Source organism: Erpetoichthys calabaricus, chromosome 9 (assembly GCF_900747795.2).
Source record: "Erpetoichthys calabaricus chromosome 9, fErpCal1.3, whole genome shotgun sequence".
Classification (NCBI taxonomy): domain Eukaryota; kingdom Metazoa; phylum Chordata; class Cladistia; order Polypteriformes; family Polypteridae; genus Erpetoichthys; species Erpetoichthys calabaricus.
This window is the reverse complement of record NC_041402.2, coordinates 2,392,380-2,415,353: the sequence shown is the minus strand read 5'-3', so window position 1 is coordinate 2,415,353 and position 22,974 is coordinate 2,392,380. Positions and strand designations below refer to the sequence as shown.

The 22,974-nt window shown below is 44.2% G+C and overlaps 1 protein-coding gene across 2 annotated transcripts in view; it reads right to left on the bottom strand.

Annotated features, from left to right (window-relative positions):
- The window catches only part of vav2 (vav 2 guanine nucleotide exchange factor), a 522,340-nt gene that overhangs the window by 130,758 nt on the left and 368,608 nt on the right, over window positions 1-22,974 (bottom strand). For both annotated transcript variants that reach the window (XM_028809081.2, XM_051931588.1), the window contains one exon: window positions 6,003-6,105. In XM_028809081.2, the coding sequence (XP_028664914.2) occupies window positions 6,003-6,105 (103 nt within the window). The remainder of the gene's footprint in view (window positions 1-6,002; window positions 6,106-22,974) is intronic.

The window sequence follows — 22,974 nt, the reverse complement described above, 5'->3', positions numbered from 1 at the left end:
AACTTAAAAGAAGTGGTGAGGCGGATGGCCTTCTGCTGTGATGCACATCAAATCTGAAATGCCTTGCCAATAGGAATTCGCCAGGCTGATACAGTGGAGCACTTTAAAACACTGCTAAGAACTCGTTACTTTAACATGGCTTTCCCATAGCTCCATCGTAGTTTAATCCTGATGCTCTGTATGTTCAATTAATTATCATTATCATTTCTGGTGGCTCCAAAATCCATACTAACCCCTACTTTCTCTGCTGTTCTTTTTCTGGTTTTCTGTGGTGCCAATCTGCGCCACCACCACCTGATCAAAGCACCGTGATGTCCCTCCATTGATGGATTAAAGGCCAGAAGTCCACATGACCGTTTCTATCAAGTTATTCCATGTGAACCCTGAATACAATGAGGACTGACTGTGAGGTCATTAATGTTGGGGGTGGTGGTCTCATGGCCTCGGGACCCCTGCAGATTTTATTTTATTTCTCCAGCCATCCGGAGTTTTGTTTTGTTTTTTCTGTCCTCCCTGGCCATCGGACCTTACTCTTATTTTATGTTAATTAGTGCTCCCTTATTTGAATTCCTATTTATTTCGTCTTTTTTCTCTTTCTTCATCATGTAAAGCACTTTTTAGCTCCATCATGTGTATGAAAATGTGCGACAGAAATAAACGGTGGTGTTGTTGTTTAAGAAATAGAAGAACAATGGTGGCCTGAAGAAACAAAAGAAAACAGAAGGGCTGGCTTGAGGCCATTCAACATCTCATCTTTATTACATGATGACTGAGTGAAGAAAATAAAAAAAGGATGCTGGCGTGCTGACTGGCATCGTGGTGGTGATGTGCAGATTTTGCAGTGCAATAAGAAATTTGAAACTGTGCTGAGAAGTCATGAGGGAGTCGAGTAATCTGTCGTCCCTCGGGATTCACCACCGTGTAATCTGACATCCTCAAAGGAACGAGATCCAGCAACTGCAGTCATTAAGTGTGACACAAAGTCGTGTCGTGTGATGCCAGCTTTACTAGACGATAGCGGCATCAAAAAGAGAAAGAACAAAACCCAGACTGACAGAAGCGAAGAACACTGAGCCAGCACAGCATCCCAGCCAGAGAGTGGCATGATGGAAGTGGATAGGACTGGTGAGCTTTGTTGGGCTGAATGGCCCGTTCTCGTCTTGATTGTTCTAATGTTCTAAAAGGAGGAACAGGAAAGGAAAAGTGAGAATTAGAAGGGAATTGGAGTGCAAACCCAAAGAGACCACAACAGAACACTCCAGTGAGGTGACAGTGAAGCGGTCACACGTATGACTGGACGGACTGTAGTCAGGAGACACTCTGGACTCGCTGGAGCAAACACAATGTTTGGTTTATCAGTTAAAAGTACAAACATCCAACACTACTAGGAATCTCTACGCCGCTGGGCCGTGTTTCTTAAGATTTTGAGGCCCAATCCTGGTATTTCTCCTAAGATGGCTCTCTTGCCACAGCTTGACCAGTCTAGCGTCCTTCTCATTAGTCGTCAAACTTTTTGAAGCCACGCATGTAAAACCATAAACATGGAACCACTTTGGTGGCTGCTGTCACCTCAAGAGACGTCTCACACCTGACAAACTCCAGGCACCAGTGCCCCAGGTTTTTCATTATGCCAAAAAAAAAAAACCCAAAACATCAGAAGCCCATGAGCCACTTGGGTACTAATGTGAGCAGCGACTTTAACACCTGCAATCACTTTCTTATTAGTTGATTTGAAAAACTGCTTGGGAGCTTGTGAGGTAAAAATCACACTGTATACATTCACGCCGAGGGACGGTGGATTATGGGTAGGAGGAGTGTGGGTAGGTGAGCAACTTGTCTAGGCATCATTGTGGGGGTGAGCTAGAATCCTCGTCTGGAAGGACAAAGAAATTGTCCCGGAAATGGCAGTGACAAAAGGGGACTAGCAAAAGAAAAGTCAGTTGGCAGGCAGGGGTCAGAACCAGATGCCCAAACTACTAAACAAACGAGAAGCAAACGTGAGTCCAAATAATAAGCAAAAGTCCGAACCACCTTACAATTCTTTGCCTAGATAACTATTAATAATGAATTCTGTATTAGTGTTACTTCACTGTCACCTGCATGCACATCGTGACACTATTAAAATAATGGGGGGTTGGGGGACACAGATTTGGGGTTTAGTCCAGCCGCTAACAGCCTCTCTGCTTGATGCCCACCGTCATTTCCAGCTTTGCCCCAGAGGAAAAGGAAATTTAAGGAAAGAAATTAAGCAATTCAAGGGAACAAATCTTAAAAAAGCAAATCAATTAAAATTTATTCACTAGAAGTTAATTAGCAGCACAAACAGGGCACTCATTAAAAAAAAGGGTTAGAATGAAAACCTGCAGCCACGGTGGTCCAGGACCGGACTTGGCGACCCCTGCATTAGCGAAACCCTCAAATACGGTGATTCTGCAATTAATTCTGAATTGTTCTGTTGCTATCATAATGATCTCTTTAATCAGAATCACAGAGACAATTAATGACTGAAATGTTAGAGAATAGTTTGGGTAATTTGGTTCATGGGGCGCAGAGCCTACCGACGCTCACATCCAAATTTTTTTCTGATTACTGGAAATTTTAAATATTTACATTATTTGATAAAAGTTATGTTTTACAGCCGTTTATTTCATTTAAGTTTGTAAATCACCGCAACACCATGTTTGGTTATGAACAGATATCGACAATTTGGGAGCTGACTGCTAAGACATGACGCCCCGATGTCATTATGGCGAGAGTGTCAACGCCGTCCAACACTGCAAATCTCTGGCGTTCAAACTCATTCCTAGCTTCTGAATCCTGCTTTTCCTTTGGACTTTGTTTTAAAATGAGTATTAGGTTTCGACAATTAGGTTTATTATTGACTTTCTGGCTCGGATCATTTATGATTTCTTTGATTTTAGCTCCTGATCCTATCAGTTTAGGATGCCCCCCTGCCATTTTCTATTCTGTGGCAGAATTACTGGTCTAGCGTGCTGCCGGGACGCCTCCATGCTGGGAGGACCGGGGGATCAAGCGTGGCCAAAGCGTTACCTCCACCCTGATTGGCAGCGGTGCTTCGGACTCCTGTAGGGCTTCATGGGAGTTGGAGTGTGGTACAGCCCTGTTGGGGTCCACAGGTGCCGCCAGGGGGTGCTACAGCAGGAGCCCTTTTGGGCAGTTCGTCTACCACATCTGGAAGTGCTGCTGGAAATGAGTCATCAAGTACCTGGAGCACATCCAATAAATGGGCCAGCAGCCACTACTCGGGAGGAGGAAGACGAAGCTTGACCAGAGGAGTGAAGGAGAAAGAGAATTGTTTTGGGGTTGTGCTTGTGTTGGACTGTGCTGAACTTGTGGGAACGGGGAACACAAGGTGAAAAAGAAAAGATCAGTATGTGCCTTGAGCTTGTGTCCCACGCTTGTTGGTGTTGGGTTCAGGTGGCAGTGCCAGCCTGGGTGGACCACCCTGGATAGAACAGAAATCAAATGAAGAAGAACAGTAAATTGTGGAAGATGACAAAACGATCAGTAATACAGTACGACTGGTAGCATCCTGAGAGGAGATTCGGTCTTTAGAACAATCACGCAAGGCCCTTTGGAAGAAAAATGATAGGAAGGAGCGAGAATGATGCTACTTGGCAGGGCATTAAAAATGTGCTATGGATCACCTGAGAATACGGTAATGAATCGAGAAGGATGGGTACCTGAAGAAGAAGATGATAGAAGGCACGACTGATCTCTTCCAACCGGCTACTCAACCTGACGGTGAAGAAGTCATCGTGGAAATGCCGTTTTCACAAGAGATGACCGAATTTTACTGAGATGTCGATTCACACCGGACTCGTTTAATCTCGTTTACTGACTTTTTATAGAAGGTTCCGCATTCTGAGACGCTAACATGTGGTCTGTAGAAACTTCCATGACATGATTGTGCCGGAGGGGACTAAAATTCTTGCCTGAAGACGGGGCCCGAGTTGCCTCGAAAGCTTGCATATTGTCATCTTTTTAGTTCGCCAATAAAAGGTGCCATTTTGCTTAACTGCTCACCACATCCATAATGGCTAACGTGGTCCGCCAGGAATGATTCCCTCGCCCCACCTCCAGGTGTAAAGCTAATCTCATCCCAATAGGGTTTAAGAAATGTCATTTTTGACAGAGTCCAGAGCTCTTTTGTATTGTTCCCCTTACACGGGTGGTCTATTTGAGGGTGCAGGCCCACAGCCTGCTCTTGAGTTCCAGAGCTAGGCCTGTTTGGCGTTTCGGGCCTATTCTTTAGAGTTAGGCCTTTTCTGGGACCCTAATACACCAGATAAACATTCACCTATAAAACACAAACACACACACAGATAACAGTTTAGCTGACCTGACTCTCTTTAATCTCAATATGGCAGTCTTTTCATTTCTGATCTGATTGCGTAATCCCCAGATGTCACTTTGTGCTTCAAGGGCTACACGAGCCTTCCGCCTGCACAAACCTGCAAATTGCATGTCACTGACTCGCTTTCTTCAAAGGTTACGGATGCCCCAAAATGAAACCGAAAGACAGCACATTCATTTCCAATTTGGATCAGTGACAGAAGGCTTTCTTTTCAGAAAACACTTAAAAGATCTGACCTTTTCAGCGGTGTCTCTTTAAATCACACAAATAAAGTAACTGCTGGTAGTTCAGGCCGAGCTGATATTTCACAGTGACCTTCTTGAAAACTGTTAGTACAGCTCCTATATGGTGGACCTACGAGGTGTCAGTTTAATTAGACCCTCTAGAAAGGCAGCAGTTCGCAGAGACCGCCAATCACCTCAGGCTTTCTCGGACTGACTGAAGTGTAAAACTAACCTGCGTGGACAGACGTGGACGGCCTTTGTTCTTCTTTTTCCCCTTCTGACAGACAGACAATGTCACCCTTTCAGAAGTGGCAGGACCGTGGGAGCAGGCGGTGAGGGACAGCTATGAGGGACTCGTAAATGAATGGAAATCACCGTGCCTGCCTGCTAAGGTGGGCCGTACTCCACACTGGGCATAAGAAGAAGAGGACGAGCAGGAGGACGGCCATGCTTTAACATCACTGAGGCAACAGAGGAAGCTTTGAGATGGCTCTGGTTAAGAGGGGAATGTCCACTGGGATTCTACAGCATGATGCTACTTGGGTTAGCGGCTCAGATGCTGAAAAACCAGAAATGCACGATGACCGCAGGAACATCGGTGAGGACTTGTTCAAGAGCATCCTGACTAGGTGATGTGCACAAAACGTGTCTAATTATTACCATGACAATCCAAAAAGACCATCGAGGAAAAGGCAGAGATCCTCGATCAGACCTACACGTCTTCCACCATACTGCAGATTTTCAGACATGCGTGCGGCATTCCTCTCATGACACGGCACCCGTAGACGGATGAAGAGGTCGTCCTCCGTTCTTTAGAAATACAACATGATTGTCTCGACAGCCATTTTGGGTAGGAACAATAACTGGGGAAAAGTGCAGAAGTCAACGGGGCATAATAATGTCATATTGATATCGTTTTGGTCGTAAGAACATATTGACCCCTGAGACGAGAAAGAGGAGGGCATGAGGGCACCTAATTGACAAAGCCTGCAGCCGCAGGTCACTCATCGCTTGTCTCAGTTTCGATTCGCATTAGTCGCGTGCCGTCGACACGTAATTTAGGACCTTAGCAACAAGTCAGGGGGGCAAGTTCTCAACTTTGCTAACTTCATCTTACGACTTACACTTTATTAACAACCACTTCCAAAAAGCTTCCTTAACTACTTCATAAATGAATTTAGAATGATAACAATATATCATTTTGACTGAAATAATAATTAAATTGCACTTTATAGGTGTGAAGCCAGCCTTTATGTGAATGTCTACAGCAGATTTTGCTTTCTCTACAGTGTCATTTGATTGCAGTGCAGCGGGACGCAGCTTTATCTGTGTGATGAAGAGGATGGACACCACTAATAGACGAGGGGAATGGGACAAATGAATGTATTGAACAACCGTACCATGGGTTGTCGCACTTCCACCTTGATGATATCTTCATAAATGTCGTCTCCGTCTTCACACGGGACGCAGTCGTAAATATCATCTTCTCCAACATCGTGCTCACTAAAAAGAAAGGGAGAAGAAACAACAAAGTGACTCTCAACCTGGATGGTAAAAAGATGCACAAAAAACAGCATTATGATACAACCTGCACTCTTTATTAACCATTGGGTGTACAGGAGGTCCACTCCTACAAGAATTTGGGGGTCTACGGCAGTGACAGTTTGGATGGGTCTCAGAACGCAGAGAAACTAGAGAAGGAAGGGCAGAGCAGGCTCTTTCTCCTTAGGTGGCCGCGATCCTTTAATTTGTGTGGTGACGTCCTTCTCATCATCTACAACTTTCTGATAGCCAGTGACATCACAGAAAGAGAGGCCCACCGAATCAACAAACTAATTAAAAGGACAGGATCAGTTAGGTGGGGGGGGTTGCAATGTAGTAGAAAATGAAGACAAAACTGAGTGCCATCATGAACAATGCTGCACATCCACTCAGGGACACACCAACACCAGGGACATACACATGATGACGTTGGCTGACATTCAACCAATGAATCAATCAGCAGAAGTGTGTCAAGAAATGCAACGGGGGCTTCTTTATAAGAACAGCAATACATTTATATAGCGACTCACGGGGACTGGGACTGAGCCCGCCAAGTCAGACGTTTTCTTTCTTTCTAGTTATTATGGTGTCTGTCTGTCTATCTATCATATAGTGCCTTTCATATCTATCTACAGTATCGATTGTATAGTGCCTTTCACATCATCTATCTATACATAGTGCCTTTCATCTATCTACTAGTCATTTAGGCCGTTACAATAACGGGCGCTACAACAGTAGTGCATAAACATTAGTAGGTACAGTCTATATTAAATGGCAAGAGACTTTGACCTCATTCTTTTTGTTGGTCGTATTTTTCTTTCTTTCAGCCTTTCTTTTGTTGATGTTTACTTGCTGAGCTGGCTGTTCTTCATGGGCGGCCGCCGTGTATTGTGTGTCTTTAATTTTCTGTGACAGTAATACTGTCTTGTACGTCCGTAATATACCTTTAATTTTCTCTGGCGGTAATACAGGCGTGCGCGTCGGTAATATGCCTTTAATCTCCTCTGACAGTAATACTGGCTTGTATGTGGCTGTAATATGCGTCACTGTATTGTGTACCTTTAATTTCCTCTCGCAGTAATACTGCTTTGTATTTCCGTAAAACACCTCTAACTTTCTCTGACAGTAATATCGCGCTTCGCACCGTGCCCCACGCATGCACACTTCACCAGAAGACACCCACACACGGACACCTGGACGCACACAGGGATTTTATTAAAGAGGATCTATCTATTATATAGTGCCTTTCACATCTATCAACGCAGAGAGTCATTTTTAGCAGCAGTATGTACATTTTCCATCTTTTTAGTTATTAAAAGCAAAACCATTCTGAAACCTGATTGGATGAGGAGTTTATTCTTCCCCTTTGTAAACAGTGATAAGTGAAATAACTGAATATGCTGCAAAACAAGAGTTTCACTTTGCAAAAGAATTCACAGCACAAAGGGTGCTTTGCAATCAGTGAAATGAACGCCATTGACACAGGAAGCATTTTCTTGCATTATTAATTCTGTGTATGTCTGCCTGTTGATTGATGCTTGAAGAAAAAAAAAAAAAACCTTTCATGTATATGTAACGTGAAGACATTTTAATGAGCTGTGAGACATCTGGTGTGGTTGTTGTGGTGGTACGAGTCCCACTCTGCAAGTTATGATGACAGTTTTGGTGACTGCAATCCTGAACATTGTACACAATCCGGGTATGATCATAGAGATAATGAAGTAATGACATGATAGATAGATAGATAGATAGATAGATAGATAGATAGATAGATAGATAGATAGATAGATAGATAGATAGATAGATAGATAGATAGATAGATAGGCATCAACAGTCTGCCATACTTAAGCATTTACTTTGAACAACATGCCCGCTGCTATCCAAAAGCGCGCTGCAGGACCACTGTTAGCCGAAGTCGAGACCCCTAAATCACTCCCTGTTTCACAGCATTGGCTGTGTATTAGAGGAGGGCCCTGGCCAGGTGGTACGACATTTTCGGGAGCCTTAAGTGATTTCTGATTCTGTATTCTATTCCATGTGGTTCCAATAATGGAAATTGGGCACCAAATTCCTCCTCCTTCTTATACTTTAAAAGTTGTGCTGCCAACAGGACTGCCTTTTGAACGACTAAAATGGCCTGAGAATTTGCGTTTTTGCGTCAGCACTGTTTGTTCACCAGGACTGTGGGAGCTACTGGCTGGACTGGCCTGTTTTTATATCATTATTAGTCTAAGACGGATTTTGAAGTTGAAGGAGTTAATCCCATTAAAGGTGCTCAACAGATATAAAAATAAGCAAGTCAGGGGGTATTGACAAAGGCCCAGGGTCAGAGCATTATAATGAGACCACATGACAAGACGGCTGAAAACGCCATTAAAAACTGCAACCCTCAATTAAAATGTCACCCCCGGTTTTTAACATAGTGGCAGGGGACAGCAGCCGTTAAGAGATTTAATAAAGTCCAAATCGTAAAGCGCTGCTAACAAGTTAGAAATGTGTAAACTTTCCCATCTGTTCTAAAAACTGGGCCAAAACAATCCCCCCCATATGGATACTACTGATGTCTACGTCTGTCTTGGACAAAAACCAGAGGCTCCATCATCAGCTCTCTGGTGGACTGACGCTTCTCTGCTCCAGAAGATGCTGACCCCAATCTTGCACTTGTGCCATGTCTCCATCCTGTGGATTTCTAAAAACAAATGGTAGCTGTGCTTCCCTTTAAGGCCTGGAGAAGAATCCTTAACCTGACCTAGCAAGGGTGAAGAGTAGAAAGACAAAAGACCTTGTAACCAAACCCGAAAAGTAATCTGTGTTCAGTCGAAAGCACTGAGCCAGAAAGTGTGAAGAATGGCCTTACTATTCATGTTTCTGCATGTTATTCTCCAGTGTTTTATAAGATCTAGCGCACTTTTGGGGGTTTCTCGAGTCCTCAGCTTGTTAAACGAGTATTTGATATCATTGGGCCAGGTATTTTGACAACTAACATCACGTCTGTTCTGGCTTATTTGAAATGTGTTGTTGTGTGGCCATTGATTGAAAAGCCAAATGTGGATCTTATAGTTCTTTCAAACTTTAGGCCTTTATCTACACTGCCATTTCTCTCTAAGATGCAGGAGAAAGCGGTTCTTCTGAAATTGCAGAACTTTTTGGAGATAAATGGTAAGGGCCAAATATTCAAGTGTGGCTTTAGTGCTCATCACAGCGCTGAATCTGCTCTTGTAAAGGTCTTCAATGTCCTCTCAATTCTGGGGATTCTACATTCCCAATGCTCTTAGACCCCACCACAGCTTTTCATACCGTGCATTACCAGTCTTGAGCAGGAGGATACTGGCATTCAAGGCACTGCCCTTGCTTGGCCCAGGTCATATCTGACAGGCAGAAGTTTCACCGTAGGCCTTAGGGACCAATCCTACTTGTCATGTCTCAGACACAGATCCTCTGCTGACTGGGGTTCAAATTCATACTTGGGGTCTCTTTGGTTAATTTTCGATCCTTTCATTTACGTTTCTTTATTTTTGATTTTGTCTATGCATTTAAGCTGCCTGTGTTATGCCCCATTTCTTTTGTGGGCAGTTTCTAATGCCAGTCCCCACCAGGAGCAGCCCTCCGCCACATAAATCTGGAGGGTCTCCCACAGTCCCTGGCGGTTCATTGTGAACGAACTCAGCAGGTGCCGAATTTACTTGGGCCTTTATCATGTGGTTTGTTATTTCCTGAATTTTTGAACCTGTGCTCTGTTTGTGACTATAGCATGGATTCGGTTTTGGAAACTTATTGCTTTCAGCAGTTCCTTTACGTTTTTGCGCTCAATGGCACCTCGTGTTATGTCTGAGCATTTTCGTTAAGAATGAATCTTTTTATTTTATTAAAGTTCTACGAGACCCTTTCGGTATCTAGCTGGGGTTTAGCGGTATACGCCCCTCTAGCGGACAGTTTTGGGAATTGCTTTAGGAAAGTATTGGGAGTTACAGTGCATCCAGAAAGTATTCACAGAGCTTCATCACTTTTTCCACATTTTGTTATGTTACAGCCTTATTCCAAAATGGATTAAATTCATTTTTTTCCTCAGAATTCTACACACAACACCCCATAATGACAACGTAAATAAAGTTTACTTGAGGTTTTTGCAAATTTATTAAAAATAAAAAAACGGAGAAATCCCATGTCCATAAGTATTCACAGCCTTTGCTCAATACTTTGTCGATGCCCCTTTGGCAGCAATTCCAGCCTCAAGTCTTGTTGAATATGATGCCACAAGCTTGGCACACCTATCCTTGGCCAGTTTCGCCCATTCCTCTTTGCAGCACCTCTCAAGCTCCATCAGGTTGAATGGGAAGCGTCGGTGCACAGCCATTTTAAGATCTCTCCAGAGATGTTCAATCGGATTCAAGTCTGGGCTCTGGCTGGGCCACTCAAGGACATTCACAGAGTTGTCCTGAAGCCACTCCTTTGATATCTTGGCTGTGTGCTTAGGGTCGTTGTCCTGCTGAAAGATGAACCGTCGCCCCAGTCTGAGGTCAAGAGCGCTCTGGAGCAGGTTTTCATCCAGGATGTCTCTGTACATTGCTGCAGTCATCTTTCCCTTTATCCTGACTAGTCTCCCATCCCCACAGCTGATGCTGCCACCACCATGCTTCACCATAGGGATGGTATTGGCCTGATGATGAGTGGTGCCTGGTTTCCTCCAAACGTGACGCCTGGCATTCACACCAAAGAGTTCAATCTTTGTCTCATCAGACCAGAGAATTTTCTTTCTCATGGTCTGAGAGTCCTTCAGGTGCCTTTTGGCAAACTCCAGGTGGGCTGCCATGTGCCTTTTACTAAGGAGTGGCTTCTGTCTGGCCACTCTACCATACAGGCCTGATTGGTGGATTGCTGCAGAGATGGTTGTCCTTCTGGAAGGTTCTCCTCTCTCCACAGAGGAGCTCTGACAGAGTGACCATCGGGTTCTTGGTCACCTCCCTGACTAAGGCCCTTCTCCCCCAATCGTTCAGTTTAGATGGCCAGCCAGCTCTAAGAAGAGTCCTGGTGGTTTTGAACTTCTTCCACTTACAGATGATGGAGGCCACTGTGCTCATTGGGACCTTCAAAGCAGCAGAAATTTTTCTGTAACCTTCCCCAGATTTGTGTCTTGAGACCATCCTGTTTCGGAGGTCTACAGACAATTCCTTTGACTTCATGCTTGGTTTGTGCTCTGACATGAACTGTCAACTGTGGGACCTTCTATAGACAGGTGTGTGCCTTTCCAAATCAGGTCCAGTCAACTGAATTGACCACAGGTGGACTCCAATGAAGCTAAAGAAACATCTCAAGGATGATCAGGGGACACAGGATGCACCTGAGCTCAATTTGGAGCTTCATGGCAAAGGCTGTGAATACTTATGGACATGGGATTTCTCAGTTTTTTTATTTTTAATAAATTTGCAAAAACCTCAAGTAAACTTTTTTCATGTTGTCATTATGGGGTGTTGTGTGTAGAATTCTGAGGAAAAAAATGAATTTAATCCATTTTGGAATAAGGCTGTAACATAACAAAATGTGGACAAAGTGATGAAGCGCTGGGAATACTTCCCGGATGCGCTGTATATGCTTTGGAACTCCTGTCCATGGCATTCCCCTCTCACTTGTGGGAACCCCCAAGGGTCTTCTCTGGGAGCCAGCATGTTCTTCACATTGCACATGCTCCCCTTATTGTCTATCTTTAAAAAAAATGTGGCCTCTCTTTTCAGTCTTATGTATTTTCCATTAAAAAAGGGTCACTCCCTTACATCCTTATTGAACTGTGTGGAAGACCTCAGGGTCTTGGATGTCGCTAACTGTTCTTGATTTTAATAGAACTGAGATTGCGATTCCACTTTGCCTACGACTGTAATCGTGGCCCACTAGCACCATACATGGGAAGGAGGCCCCGCCTCTTGGGGAACCAATCATAAAACACAAGGAACATAACCAATAAAGTGACATTAACGTGAATCAAAGACTCAGCGATGAACAAAAGGGAATCCAAACTCCAGCCAGTGGAGGAACTCTGGCACTTGTGCTGTTTATGGGCGTGTCCTCCCTCGGGGTAAAAGGTCATCTTTGGACGTATTTCCTTATCGCAGTCTGCGCCTGTAAAATCCTCTATCGCTTCCCTCGTATTCTTGACTGTGATTTTGTCTCACGATTTAGCGTGATAAGAGGGCAGCAGACTTCTTGTTTTTCAGCTTTGCCATTTTCTCTTTGGCTTTTACTCCAATGTTCTTGCAGGCTTGCCTTTCACAATGGGAAGTCAGGAACCGGAATAAACAAAATTGAAACCATTTAAGATCAAATCGAATCCACAACCTCAGACTACTGGAAGTGCAAACCTCGCCAACGGGATGATGTATTTTGATGATCGGATCTCAGAATGAGATTACCCAACATGGCTACGTGATAGAAGGAAAAAAACAGTTAAAACTAAAAGTGAGTAAAGAAAATGAAAGCACCAAACGAAAGTGAAACTGGAGACTAAATGACTCAAAACCTTACAAAAAATCTAAACTTATTAAACAGAGGAAAATATCATAAAGAACAGGGAATCACAGCACAGGGAACAAGCAAGCAAATGAGGAAGGAGGAGAAGGTGGTCGGAAGCCACTGGATTCTGCTTTTCAAGGCGTCCCCATCCTTCACTTGGAGCATCTGAAGGTTCATAATATAAACTCATAAGGTACAGTGGATTCAAGAAGTATTCACACTCCTTCACCAGCGCGTTCTTTATATTCCTATCCAAATCATTTAATATTCATTAAAAATACACTGCAGACCCAGCACTGCCCCCTGCTGGTCACCACTCTTAACGTCACCCAGTTCTGATAAGGCTCCTCTCACACCATCACCCTCTTCTTCCTGTGTCTGAGCCAATTCTGCACCCACCTACACACCACACACCCTGAACTGTTACTTCTGTTATTCGAATGCCCAGCCTCTCATGTGGCACCTCATCCAATGCTTTCTGAATTTATAGATTTGACCCACTGACTACTCTGAAGGCCACCATCAAGGATTTGAACTCAATATAGGCCACTACAGGGAGCCAGTGTAGTGATCTGAAGAGAGGAGTGACATGTGCCCGCCGCTCATGTGGCACCTCATCAAGTTGCTTTCTGAAAGTCCAGATCAATAATCTCATCTGCTCCACTCGTATCCTTTTGTTGTTTCCTCATTGAATTCCAGCCTGTTAGTCAAACACGACTTCCCTCCTCTGACCCCATGCTGACTGTTCAGTAAAACTCCTGTCCTTGGCAGGTGCTGCTCCATCTTCTCCTTAATAATTCCATCCATTAGTTCTCCTGTGAGGCACGTTAAGCTTACTGGCCTACAGTTTCCTGGATCTGCCCAGACAGACAGACAGATAGATATGAAAGGTGCTATATGACAGACAGACAGACAGACAGACAGACAGACAGACAGACAGACAGACAGACAGACAGACAGACAGACAGACAGACAGACAGATAGATAGATAGATAGATAGATAGATAGATAGATAGATAGATAGATAGATAGATAGATAGATAGATAGATAGATAGATAGATAGATAGATACTTTATTAATCCCAAGGGGAAATTCACAAATCTCCTGGACAGGCTGAGGCGTTAGATGGACCCAAACATAATGTCCCACCCAGAGGGGTCAGATGAGTGAGCATGGGGTGGGGGGTATCAACTCCTTCATTCTCTCGCCACATGAGGCCGGGCATTGATCACCCTTTTTACTTTCAATTATACACAGTGGGGACCCAAGTGGCTGGACCAGGCCAAGAGGTCGCCCACGTAACACCACGTATCTGGCTGCGGCAGATAGAGGGTCATTTCTGGAGGGTGGGACTGGACTGCGTGTCTGCCTGGGGGGTTGCCAACCAGAATCTTGAGCTGTTTCGACGTGTAGTGGGTGCGGCAACACACTGTGCCAGTGCAGGCTCCCCAACTTGACATGACTTGTATACAAAGTACAGGGAAGGCATTGTAATCGTCCAAAGATTCGATGTTGAAATTTTGATGAATCTCGATGTTTTAGACCTCCCTGACTTTCTCATATATGAAGTATGATTAATAAAGTATCTATCTATCTATCTATAGAGAAAGTACTGGAATCTTCCACAAATTCCATTTCGAGATTTTGATGAATCTCAACGTTTTTAGACCTCCATGAGTCCGAAAATACTATTTTTGGAATTGTGTGTGTGTGTGTGTGTGTAAATACAATAACTTGAGAACACTTTCACTAAGGTCAACTAAATTTTGCATCCAAGTATTCGGTACAAAATGTAGATTTCTATGAACGTTTGGGCTATTTCCGCTAAGTGGTACTTTACCTTTTATTCATGCAGCTGCAGAGTCGGATTTATTCCACTTTACTTTTATAATAATTGTTCAATATAAACTACTCAAAAAAATTAAAGGCACACTTTGAAAACACATCAGATCTCAATGTGAAAAAGAAATCCTGCAGGTTCTCTCTACTGCTACGGACTGATATGCTGATGTGTGAGGAACCAAAGGATGGAAATGAAAAAGATCAACCGACAGAGAGAGGGCTGAACTCAAAGACAAAGGGAAAAAATGATGGGGCAGGCAGGCGAGTCCATCTAGCCAAAACTCAAAATGGTACTCAGTAGTTTGTATGCCCCCCCCCCCCGACAACGTCCTAATGAGACGACAGATGGTCTTCCTGGGTGATCTCCTCCCAGATCTGGACCAGGGCATCACTGAGCTCCTAGACAGGCTGAGGTGTCGGATAGACACAAACATAATGTCCCACCTAGAGGGGTCAGGTGAGTGAGCATTGGGCAGTGAATGGTATCAATTCCTTCATCCTCTCGCCACACGAGGCCGCGCATTGTCGTGCACCAGGAGGAACCAGCATAGGGTCTGACAATGGGTCCAAGGATTTCATCCTGATACCTAATGGCAGTCCAGCAGTGCCCCTTGTCTAGCCTGTAGAGGTCTGTGTGTCCCTCCATGGATAAGCCTCCTCCCCAGACTGACCATCACTGACCCCCCACCAAACCGGTCACGCTGAACGATGTGACAGGCAGCATAACGTTCTCCACGGCTTCTCCAGACCCTTTCACGTCTGTCACATGTGCTCAGGGTGAACCTGCTCTCATCTGTGAAAAGCACAGGGCGCCAATTCTGGTATTCTATGGCAAATGCCAATCGAGCTCCACAGTGCCCACTAGAGGACGCTGGGCACTCAGACCACCCTCATGAAGTCTGTTTCTGATTGTTTGCTCAGAGACATTCACACCCGTGGCTGGCCTGCCTGCTGGAGGTCATTTTGGAGGCTCTGCCAGTGCTCATCCTATACTTCTTTGCCCAAAGGAGCAGATACTGGTGGGTCCTACTGATGGGTTAAGGACCTTCTACGAGGTGCCCTGCCCAACTCTCCTAGAGGAACTGCCTGTATGTCTCCTGGAATCTCCTCCATGCCCTTCACACGGTGCTAGGAGACACAGCAAACCTTCTGGCAATGCCACATGGTATTGATGTGCCATCCTACCTGTGCTAGCTCTGTAGGGTCCAGATATGGCCTCATGCTACCAGTAGTGACACTGACTGTAGCCAAAAGCAAAATGAGTGACAAAACAGATGAGGACGGGAAAAATGTCAGTAGCCTCCAGCTGTTAACCCATTCATTCCTGTTTGGGGGGTCGTCTCATTGTTGCCAAAGTGCACCAAAGCAGCTGAAACTGATGAAGAAGCCCCTCTGCTTCTTCACTGACCAGATCAATGGCCCACTAGTGTCACTGACTTGATCCAATACTCTCATTCAAAAGTCTTCCTTTCATGTTTTGAGCAGTTTATTATTAATGTGATTTGATTTGCTGTTGATGGTTCTTTAATGTCCATAATATCAAAATGTAATCATCGTCTTGCGGTTTACTCCTCAAATATCCATCCCCATATCTGAGTATACAAGAAAGTCACGGGCTAGAGACCACTCCTGATTTTTATATAACTGGATAATATTTAGATAGCTAGATACTTTATTAATCCCATTTTTATTTTTTAATCCCATTTGCCATTTTCCAGTCCTTCAGAATTTAACCAGGGTGAAGCGACTTCCTAAATATGTGCGTCAAAGGTTTATATTTGCACTCGCTAACCTCCTTAACAATTTCTTTCCATTGTTGACAGAGTTACTGTTGATAATAAAACTTTACAGTTTTCTTTACGAGTTTTGCTATTTATAATATAATAAATGGTCCAGCAGTCAATGTGTTACGCACTCAAGAACAGCCGTGATCTGTCCCTGGTGACTTTCTTGATTTCAGCCTGATGACTCACGTTGGCGGTGACAGAATGCTTCGTATATTGTGTGTCGTGTGCTTTCAATCCACATGGTAAATTTAGGAGTCTAACTACACATCGAGGGGATGGATTTCCATTTGGTGGCATCACAACTCGAGGAGTCGGAGTCAAAGATTTTGTGCACCGACTTCTGACGCAGAGCGTTACACAACATGAGTGTCGATTATGTGAGAGCTTTTGACGCAAAGTTCTTGCCAACAGAAGTTCAAAATGCAAAGCAACTATTGGGAGATGCTGTAAATACATTCACATGTTACTTGCTTAGCAGAAGCTCTAATCCAAAGTGACGTACAAAGGACAGTTTAAGTTATCAGCTTACAAATGGGACAGCTTGGCCAGTAGCTAAACAAACGGGCTTGATGGACTGGATGGTCTCCTCTCGTCTGTCAAATTTCTTCTGTTCAAAGGAGTTCCTCACAGACAAGTAACATCAGTCTGGGAGTCTGCTTTGAACCAAAGTAGCAGAACAAGGGTACAAATGTTGATCACCACAAGTGAAGAGCTATAAAGCTAGCATAACAAAAAAATGATCAACTGATACGACAGACATCCACAGAACTGAAAACGTCCACGAAGAATCAGACGGATATCCACAGAACAGCCGGACTTCTCAGTCGCCTCCTAAACACGTTGAGGGACGCAATGAATTTGACTTCAAAGAAACTCTCTGGAGGAGCGATTACAGTTCATCAGCCACTGTGGCTTTATGCAGGATCATGTTTTATACTATTAGTAAATCAAATTAAATATTTCGGTAATTTCCTTTAATATCAACATGAGCCGCAGAAACATTCCCATTTGTCTTAAATATCAAAAGATCAGCAGGCTAATTTCCTTCCACGTGCAGAATAAATGAGCCACTTCAACTCTAATCAGGCTTTTATTCTACAGGCTGACTGTCATCTTTGGTGATTAAGCTGCTGTTGAGCTAATTAAGCTTCATTAAAGTGCTGCCAAGCATTGCAACCGATTAGGGAGACCTGATTTTAAACGCCTTGAAACGACGTCGATTTCTATTGTCACAGATTTCATTCATTTGGATCTCACATGCTTTGTAAGCCCATCCAAGCACTCAGCGTCTCCGTAGTTTCAATCACCTATCCTCACTGATGGGGACTAACATGAGGACGACGGAGACGGGGACAGGCCGTCCACTAGAGCACGTGAACACGGAGTCCATCTCGTCAGTAAGCGACGTTTAAAAGCTCTTAAAGGACTTGCGCGTTGAGTTTTCGGGCGCTTTATTTACTTCTTAAATTCACGGTTGTGGATCCCGACTGCCTCCTTGCACTTCGGTGTCTGTTACAGAAACGTGCGACTGCTTTTTCTAACAGACTTGCTTGGAAATAATCCTTACTGATAGACTTAGCAGTCGCTCATTATTTATTAATTGAGCATTATGGGAAAAAAAACGGCTCCATTAAGCTTCATCGGTAATTGTATTTTGGTCCCTGAATCCGGTCGCTCCAGTAGTTGTTAATATCGATTCAGCGATTCCCATTGGAGACATTCTGCTACATTTGATCCCGGCGCAGGACGATATGCAACTCTCGTCGTCCAAACCTTCGTTCACTCATTCATTTGCTCTTTCAATCAAACTAAAATCCTCTTGTCCATTTCTGGACTTGCAGTGCATGAGCGCCGGCATAAAGTCTTCAGGCCCCTCACGTTTTACATGTTTGATTTTAGCAAAAGGCTACAGCACAACCATTTAAATTCATTTCTCCCCTCAACACCCCAAGACTGACAATGCAAAAGCAGAATTTGAGAACTTTTTTGCAAGTTAATTTGATAAAAAACTGAAATACACCATTGACACAAGTATTCGGACCCTCTACTCAGTACTGTGCTGAAGCCCCTTTGGCAGTCTTTCCAGCCTGGAGTCTTCTTGGGTTTGACGTCACAGGTTTTGGGCATTTTCTGCCATTCATTCCTGCAGATCCCCTCAAGCTCAGTGAGGCTGGATGGAGACCACCAGTGGACGGCTTTCTTCAGGTCTCTCCTGAGATGTTCAGTTGGGTTCAAGGCTGGGCTTTGGCTGCGACACTCAAGAACATGGCTGACCCTAAGCTTCTCTATGTCGTCTTTCCTTTGTGCTCAGGGTCACTGAACCTTTGGCCCAGTCGGAGGCCCAGCGTGGTCTTGAGTGGATCTTCATTAAGGATATCTTGGATCGTTCAGGCGCAACTGGGCGACAGACAACTTGGAGAAAAGACAATTTGGAGAAAAGACAACTCGGCGAAAAGACAACTCAGCGACATCCTTTACCAGTTAGGTAATAGTTAGGTTCAAAAAGATTTTTTAATGATATTTAAATGACAACGTAGGGCGCCGGATAATTCACAGAATCACCTGCTTTATGAGAATCCCAATACGTTGAGAGTAAAGATATTCCTTAAGCCGTACTTGCAGGTCACCTTTTGTATTCTAAATAACGTTATCATATGATTACAATCAATGCAATTTATATAAAGGATTAGCAATTTTGGTTGCAGAAGATAATGTAAGATAGAGTTTGTTCCATCTGCAGAATAAAGTTTGTTTGTCAATTATATAAATTTATTTTCAACATTTTAAATCACGTTGTCATTTAAATATCATTAAAATATCTCTTTGAACCTAACTATTACCTAAATGGTAAAGGATGTCGCCGAATTGTCTTTTTGTTGAGTTAACTGTTGCCCAGTTGCCACTGAACCATCTTGGGGCTCCATTCAGCTGTCCCTTGATCCTGTCTGGTCTCCCAGTCCCTGATGCTGCCACCACTGTGCTTCATTACTGGCATGGCATTGTGCAGGTGATGAGTGGTGCCTGGTTATCTCCAGATGTAACACTTTGAACTTTGAACACTTTGAGGACAAACAGTCCAGTATTGGTTTCATCAGACCTGAAAGTCTTGCTTCTCAAAGTCTGACAGTCAAAGAGGTGGGCGTTCACATGTTATTTGGCCCCTCTATCATAAACATCAGTGAAGTGTTGCAGTGTGGAGTCGTCTTTCTAGAAGTTTCTCCTGTCTCCACACTGGTTCTCTGGAGCCCAAACAGAATGACCATACGGTTCTTGATGATGTCTCTCCCGAATACTCAATTTGGCCAGGTAGCCAGCTTTAGGAAGAGCTGTGGTGGACTGACTGTGACGGACTCAGAAAACTAAACCTGTTTAGCCTCGAGGCCTTCTTCTTGGGCAGATCTTACCGTGTGTCCACTTGAGGAGAAATGTCAAGGGTGTACCGGGCACCTCTCACTGATTTTGATGAAGGAGCACCACCTCCAGCTCAGCCTGGCAAAAATGGACCTTCTTGTTATCCCATCTCATTCTTCTATTCAGCACTCCATCTCTGTTCAGCTCAGCTCATTGTCTCTCACACCTGCCAAGTCAGCACACAATCTTGGGGTGGCAATTGATGAGCAGCTGTGCTTCACTGACTATGTTGCAATGGTCTCTCCATCTTGCAGATTCACTCTGTACAACACGGACAAGATGAGATCGTATCTGACAAGACTATGCAGGACAACACCTGGTCCAGGTTTTGGTCTTGTCATGGCTGGACTACTGCAACTCTCTGCTGACAGAAGTACCAACACATGTCACCAATGAGCTGCAGATGGCTCAGAACAGATGGACACATGTCACTCCTCTCTTCAGATCACTACATTGGCTCCCTTTAGCAGCACATATTAAGTTCAAATCCTTGATTGGTGGCCTACAGAGAAGTCAAAGGGTCAACACCACTATATATATATATATATATACAGTATATATATATATATATATATATATATGAATGGAAGAGAAGGTCTGTGATACGGTTTGCATATTTGCAGCTGGAGATCCACGAAGGGAGAAAAAATGAATCACGTATCATAAAATACTTTTTATTCCTGAGCTTTCAACCCCTATCAGGGGTCTTCATCAGAGGATAATGCTTAGACTTACAAGAATCAAAGGCAATATACAGTAACACATTAAGTGGGGGGGAGGTGACTAAGTCCGTATGATCGGGGGGGGGGGGGGGGGGGGGGGGTTGTATAGTTTATTTATTATGTACATGTTCTTCTTGAGTTAGCATATGTTGGATTTATGTCCAAGTGTCTGTTGATGGCGTTTTCATCTGATAGCCAAGACTCGGCTAACTCTCTGGCACTTTTAGTGCTGGCCTTAAATTTTACTTTTACGTTGTCCCAGTTGAATGTGTGTCCTGTTGATTTAGTATGATATATATATATATATATATATATATATATATATATATATATAGTGATGCATGGCCATGGCCATTACTTGGCAAGGGCACCAATGAAATGGAAGGACCAGGGGAGAGAGCATTGGTGAGCCAGCACCTCCCCTGGGATGCTAGAGGGCAGCTGTGGCACCATAAAAATCCAGCAGGACATGGCAGGACTTGGAGTTTGGCACAGCCCAGTTGGGTTCCATGAGGGCGGCCAGGGGGAGCTGCAGAGCCATTCAATGTCTTGATGCATGCTCAATAATCCAGGTAAGGAAATCCTAGAAATTTGATTCTGTTCATCTGGACAAAGTTTTTAAGTGGGAGAAATATTTCGAGACTTATCCAAGTCTCTTCCTCAGTCTCAATTGACTGCAGGTTTCCCCAACCTTATAAACAGTACCTTTGCTTAATCACAGAGACTAGCACCATTGACAAAGGGCCAGTTGATCAGTGATATGTAAATTGTCCACTGATTAGTAGACATGTGAACCATTCATAGAGGGTTGAGGAATGGCTGCAATCACAGCATTGTAAGATGGCGACAGATGTACCCTTAGGCCCCCTCCTCTGTTCAGAGATGGTCGTTCCTTTTTCACGTAAAAGGCCTCCTTGATTCCTCTCTCAAACCAGCGCTCCTCCCTGTCCAGGATGTGCACCTCTTCATCTTTAAAGGAGTGACCACTATCCTGTAGATGTAAATAGACTGCGGAGTCCTGGCCTGACGAGGAAGCTCTTCTGTGTTGTGACATGCGCTTAGCCAGTGGCTGCTTGGTTTCCCCGATGTACAATTCACGGCACTCCTCCTGGCACTTAACTGCGTAAACTATGTTACCCTATTTGTGCCGTGGGACCCGATCCTTGGGATGGACCAATCTTTGGCGTAGCGCGTTTTGGGGTTTGAAAGCCACTGAGACCTGGTGTTTCGAGAAAATGTGCCTCAGCTGTTCCGATACTCCTGACACATACGGGATCACTAAGGGTTTTCGCTTAGGCAGTGGATGTCCTTCCTCTCTCATGAATCGCTTGGAGCGTTCTTTAGGTGTCCTCCCTGCTTTGACAAAGGACCAGCTGGGATATCTACATTTACTCAGGGCCTTTTTGACGTGGTGTTCTTCTGCTTCCCTGGCCTCTGAGTCTGTGGGAATGGTGTTAGCTCTGTGTTGTAGAGTCCTAATGACACCTAGTTTGTGCTCTAGTGGATGGTGAGAGTCAAACCTTAGATACTGGTCTGTATGTGTGGGTTTACGGTACACATCCACTTTCAAATGTCCCCCGTTGACGATGGAAATTTCACAGTCTAAGAAGGCTAGCTTGCTATTTTTCATATCCTCTCTGGTGAACTTGATGTGTTTGTCCACCCCGTTGATGTGGTCTGTGAACTGTGGTACCTCCTGAGATCTGATTTTCACCCAGGTGTCATCCATATATCTGAACCAATGGCTCGGTGGTGTTCCAGGATTGGATGATAGAGCCCTCTTTTCCACTTCTTCACACGTCTACTAATCAGTGGACAACTCACTGATCAACTGGCCATTTGTCAATGGTGCTAGTCTCTGTGATTAAGCAAAGGTACTGTTTATAAGGTTGGGGAAACCTGCAGTCAATTGAGACTGAGGAAGAGACTTGGATAAGTCTCGAAATATTTCTCCCACTTAAAAACTTTGTCCAGATGAACAGAATCAAATTTCTAGGAGCCATTCAATGGATTTCCACCACACCTAGGAGGGATTCCAGGTAATCCTGATGAACCACATGGAGCACTCCCAGGAGTGGAAAAAAAGGAGCTGCCTCATGTCATACTGGGAGCGAGAGTCGGAAGGTGGAGGACAAAGCTTGCTGGGAGAAGAATGGAGGCGGCAGAGAATGAGAGAAGGAGGAGGAAGAAGGAGGGACTGAGCATTACTGCTGGTACTTTGGTACTGTGCTCTGCAGTGGGAGGCACGGAAAAGCGCTGCCCCATGAGAAAAACACGTGTGTTGCCTTGGACTTGTGTCTCTGTGCCTGTGTGTGTCCAGGTTTGGGGTGTTGTATGCCCCTAATATTCCACTATATATACAGTACTGTGCAAAAGTTTTAGGCAGGTGTGAAAAAATGCTGTAAACCAAGAATGCTTTCAGAAATGGAAGTGTTAATCATTTATTTTCATCAAATCAACGAAATGCAGTGAATGAACAAAAGAGAAATCGAAATCAAATCAATATTTGGTGTGACCACCCTTTGCCTTCAAAACAGCATCAATTCTTCTAGGTACACTTGCACAC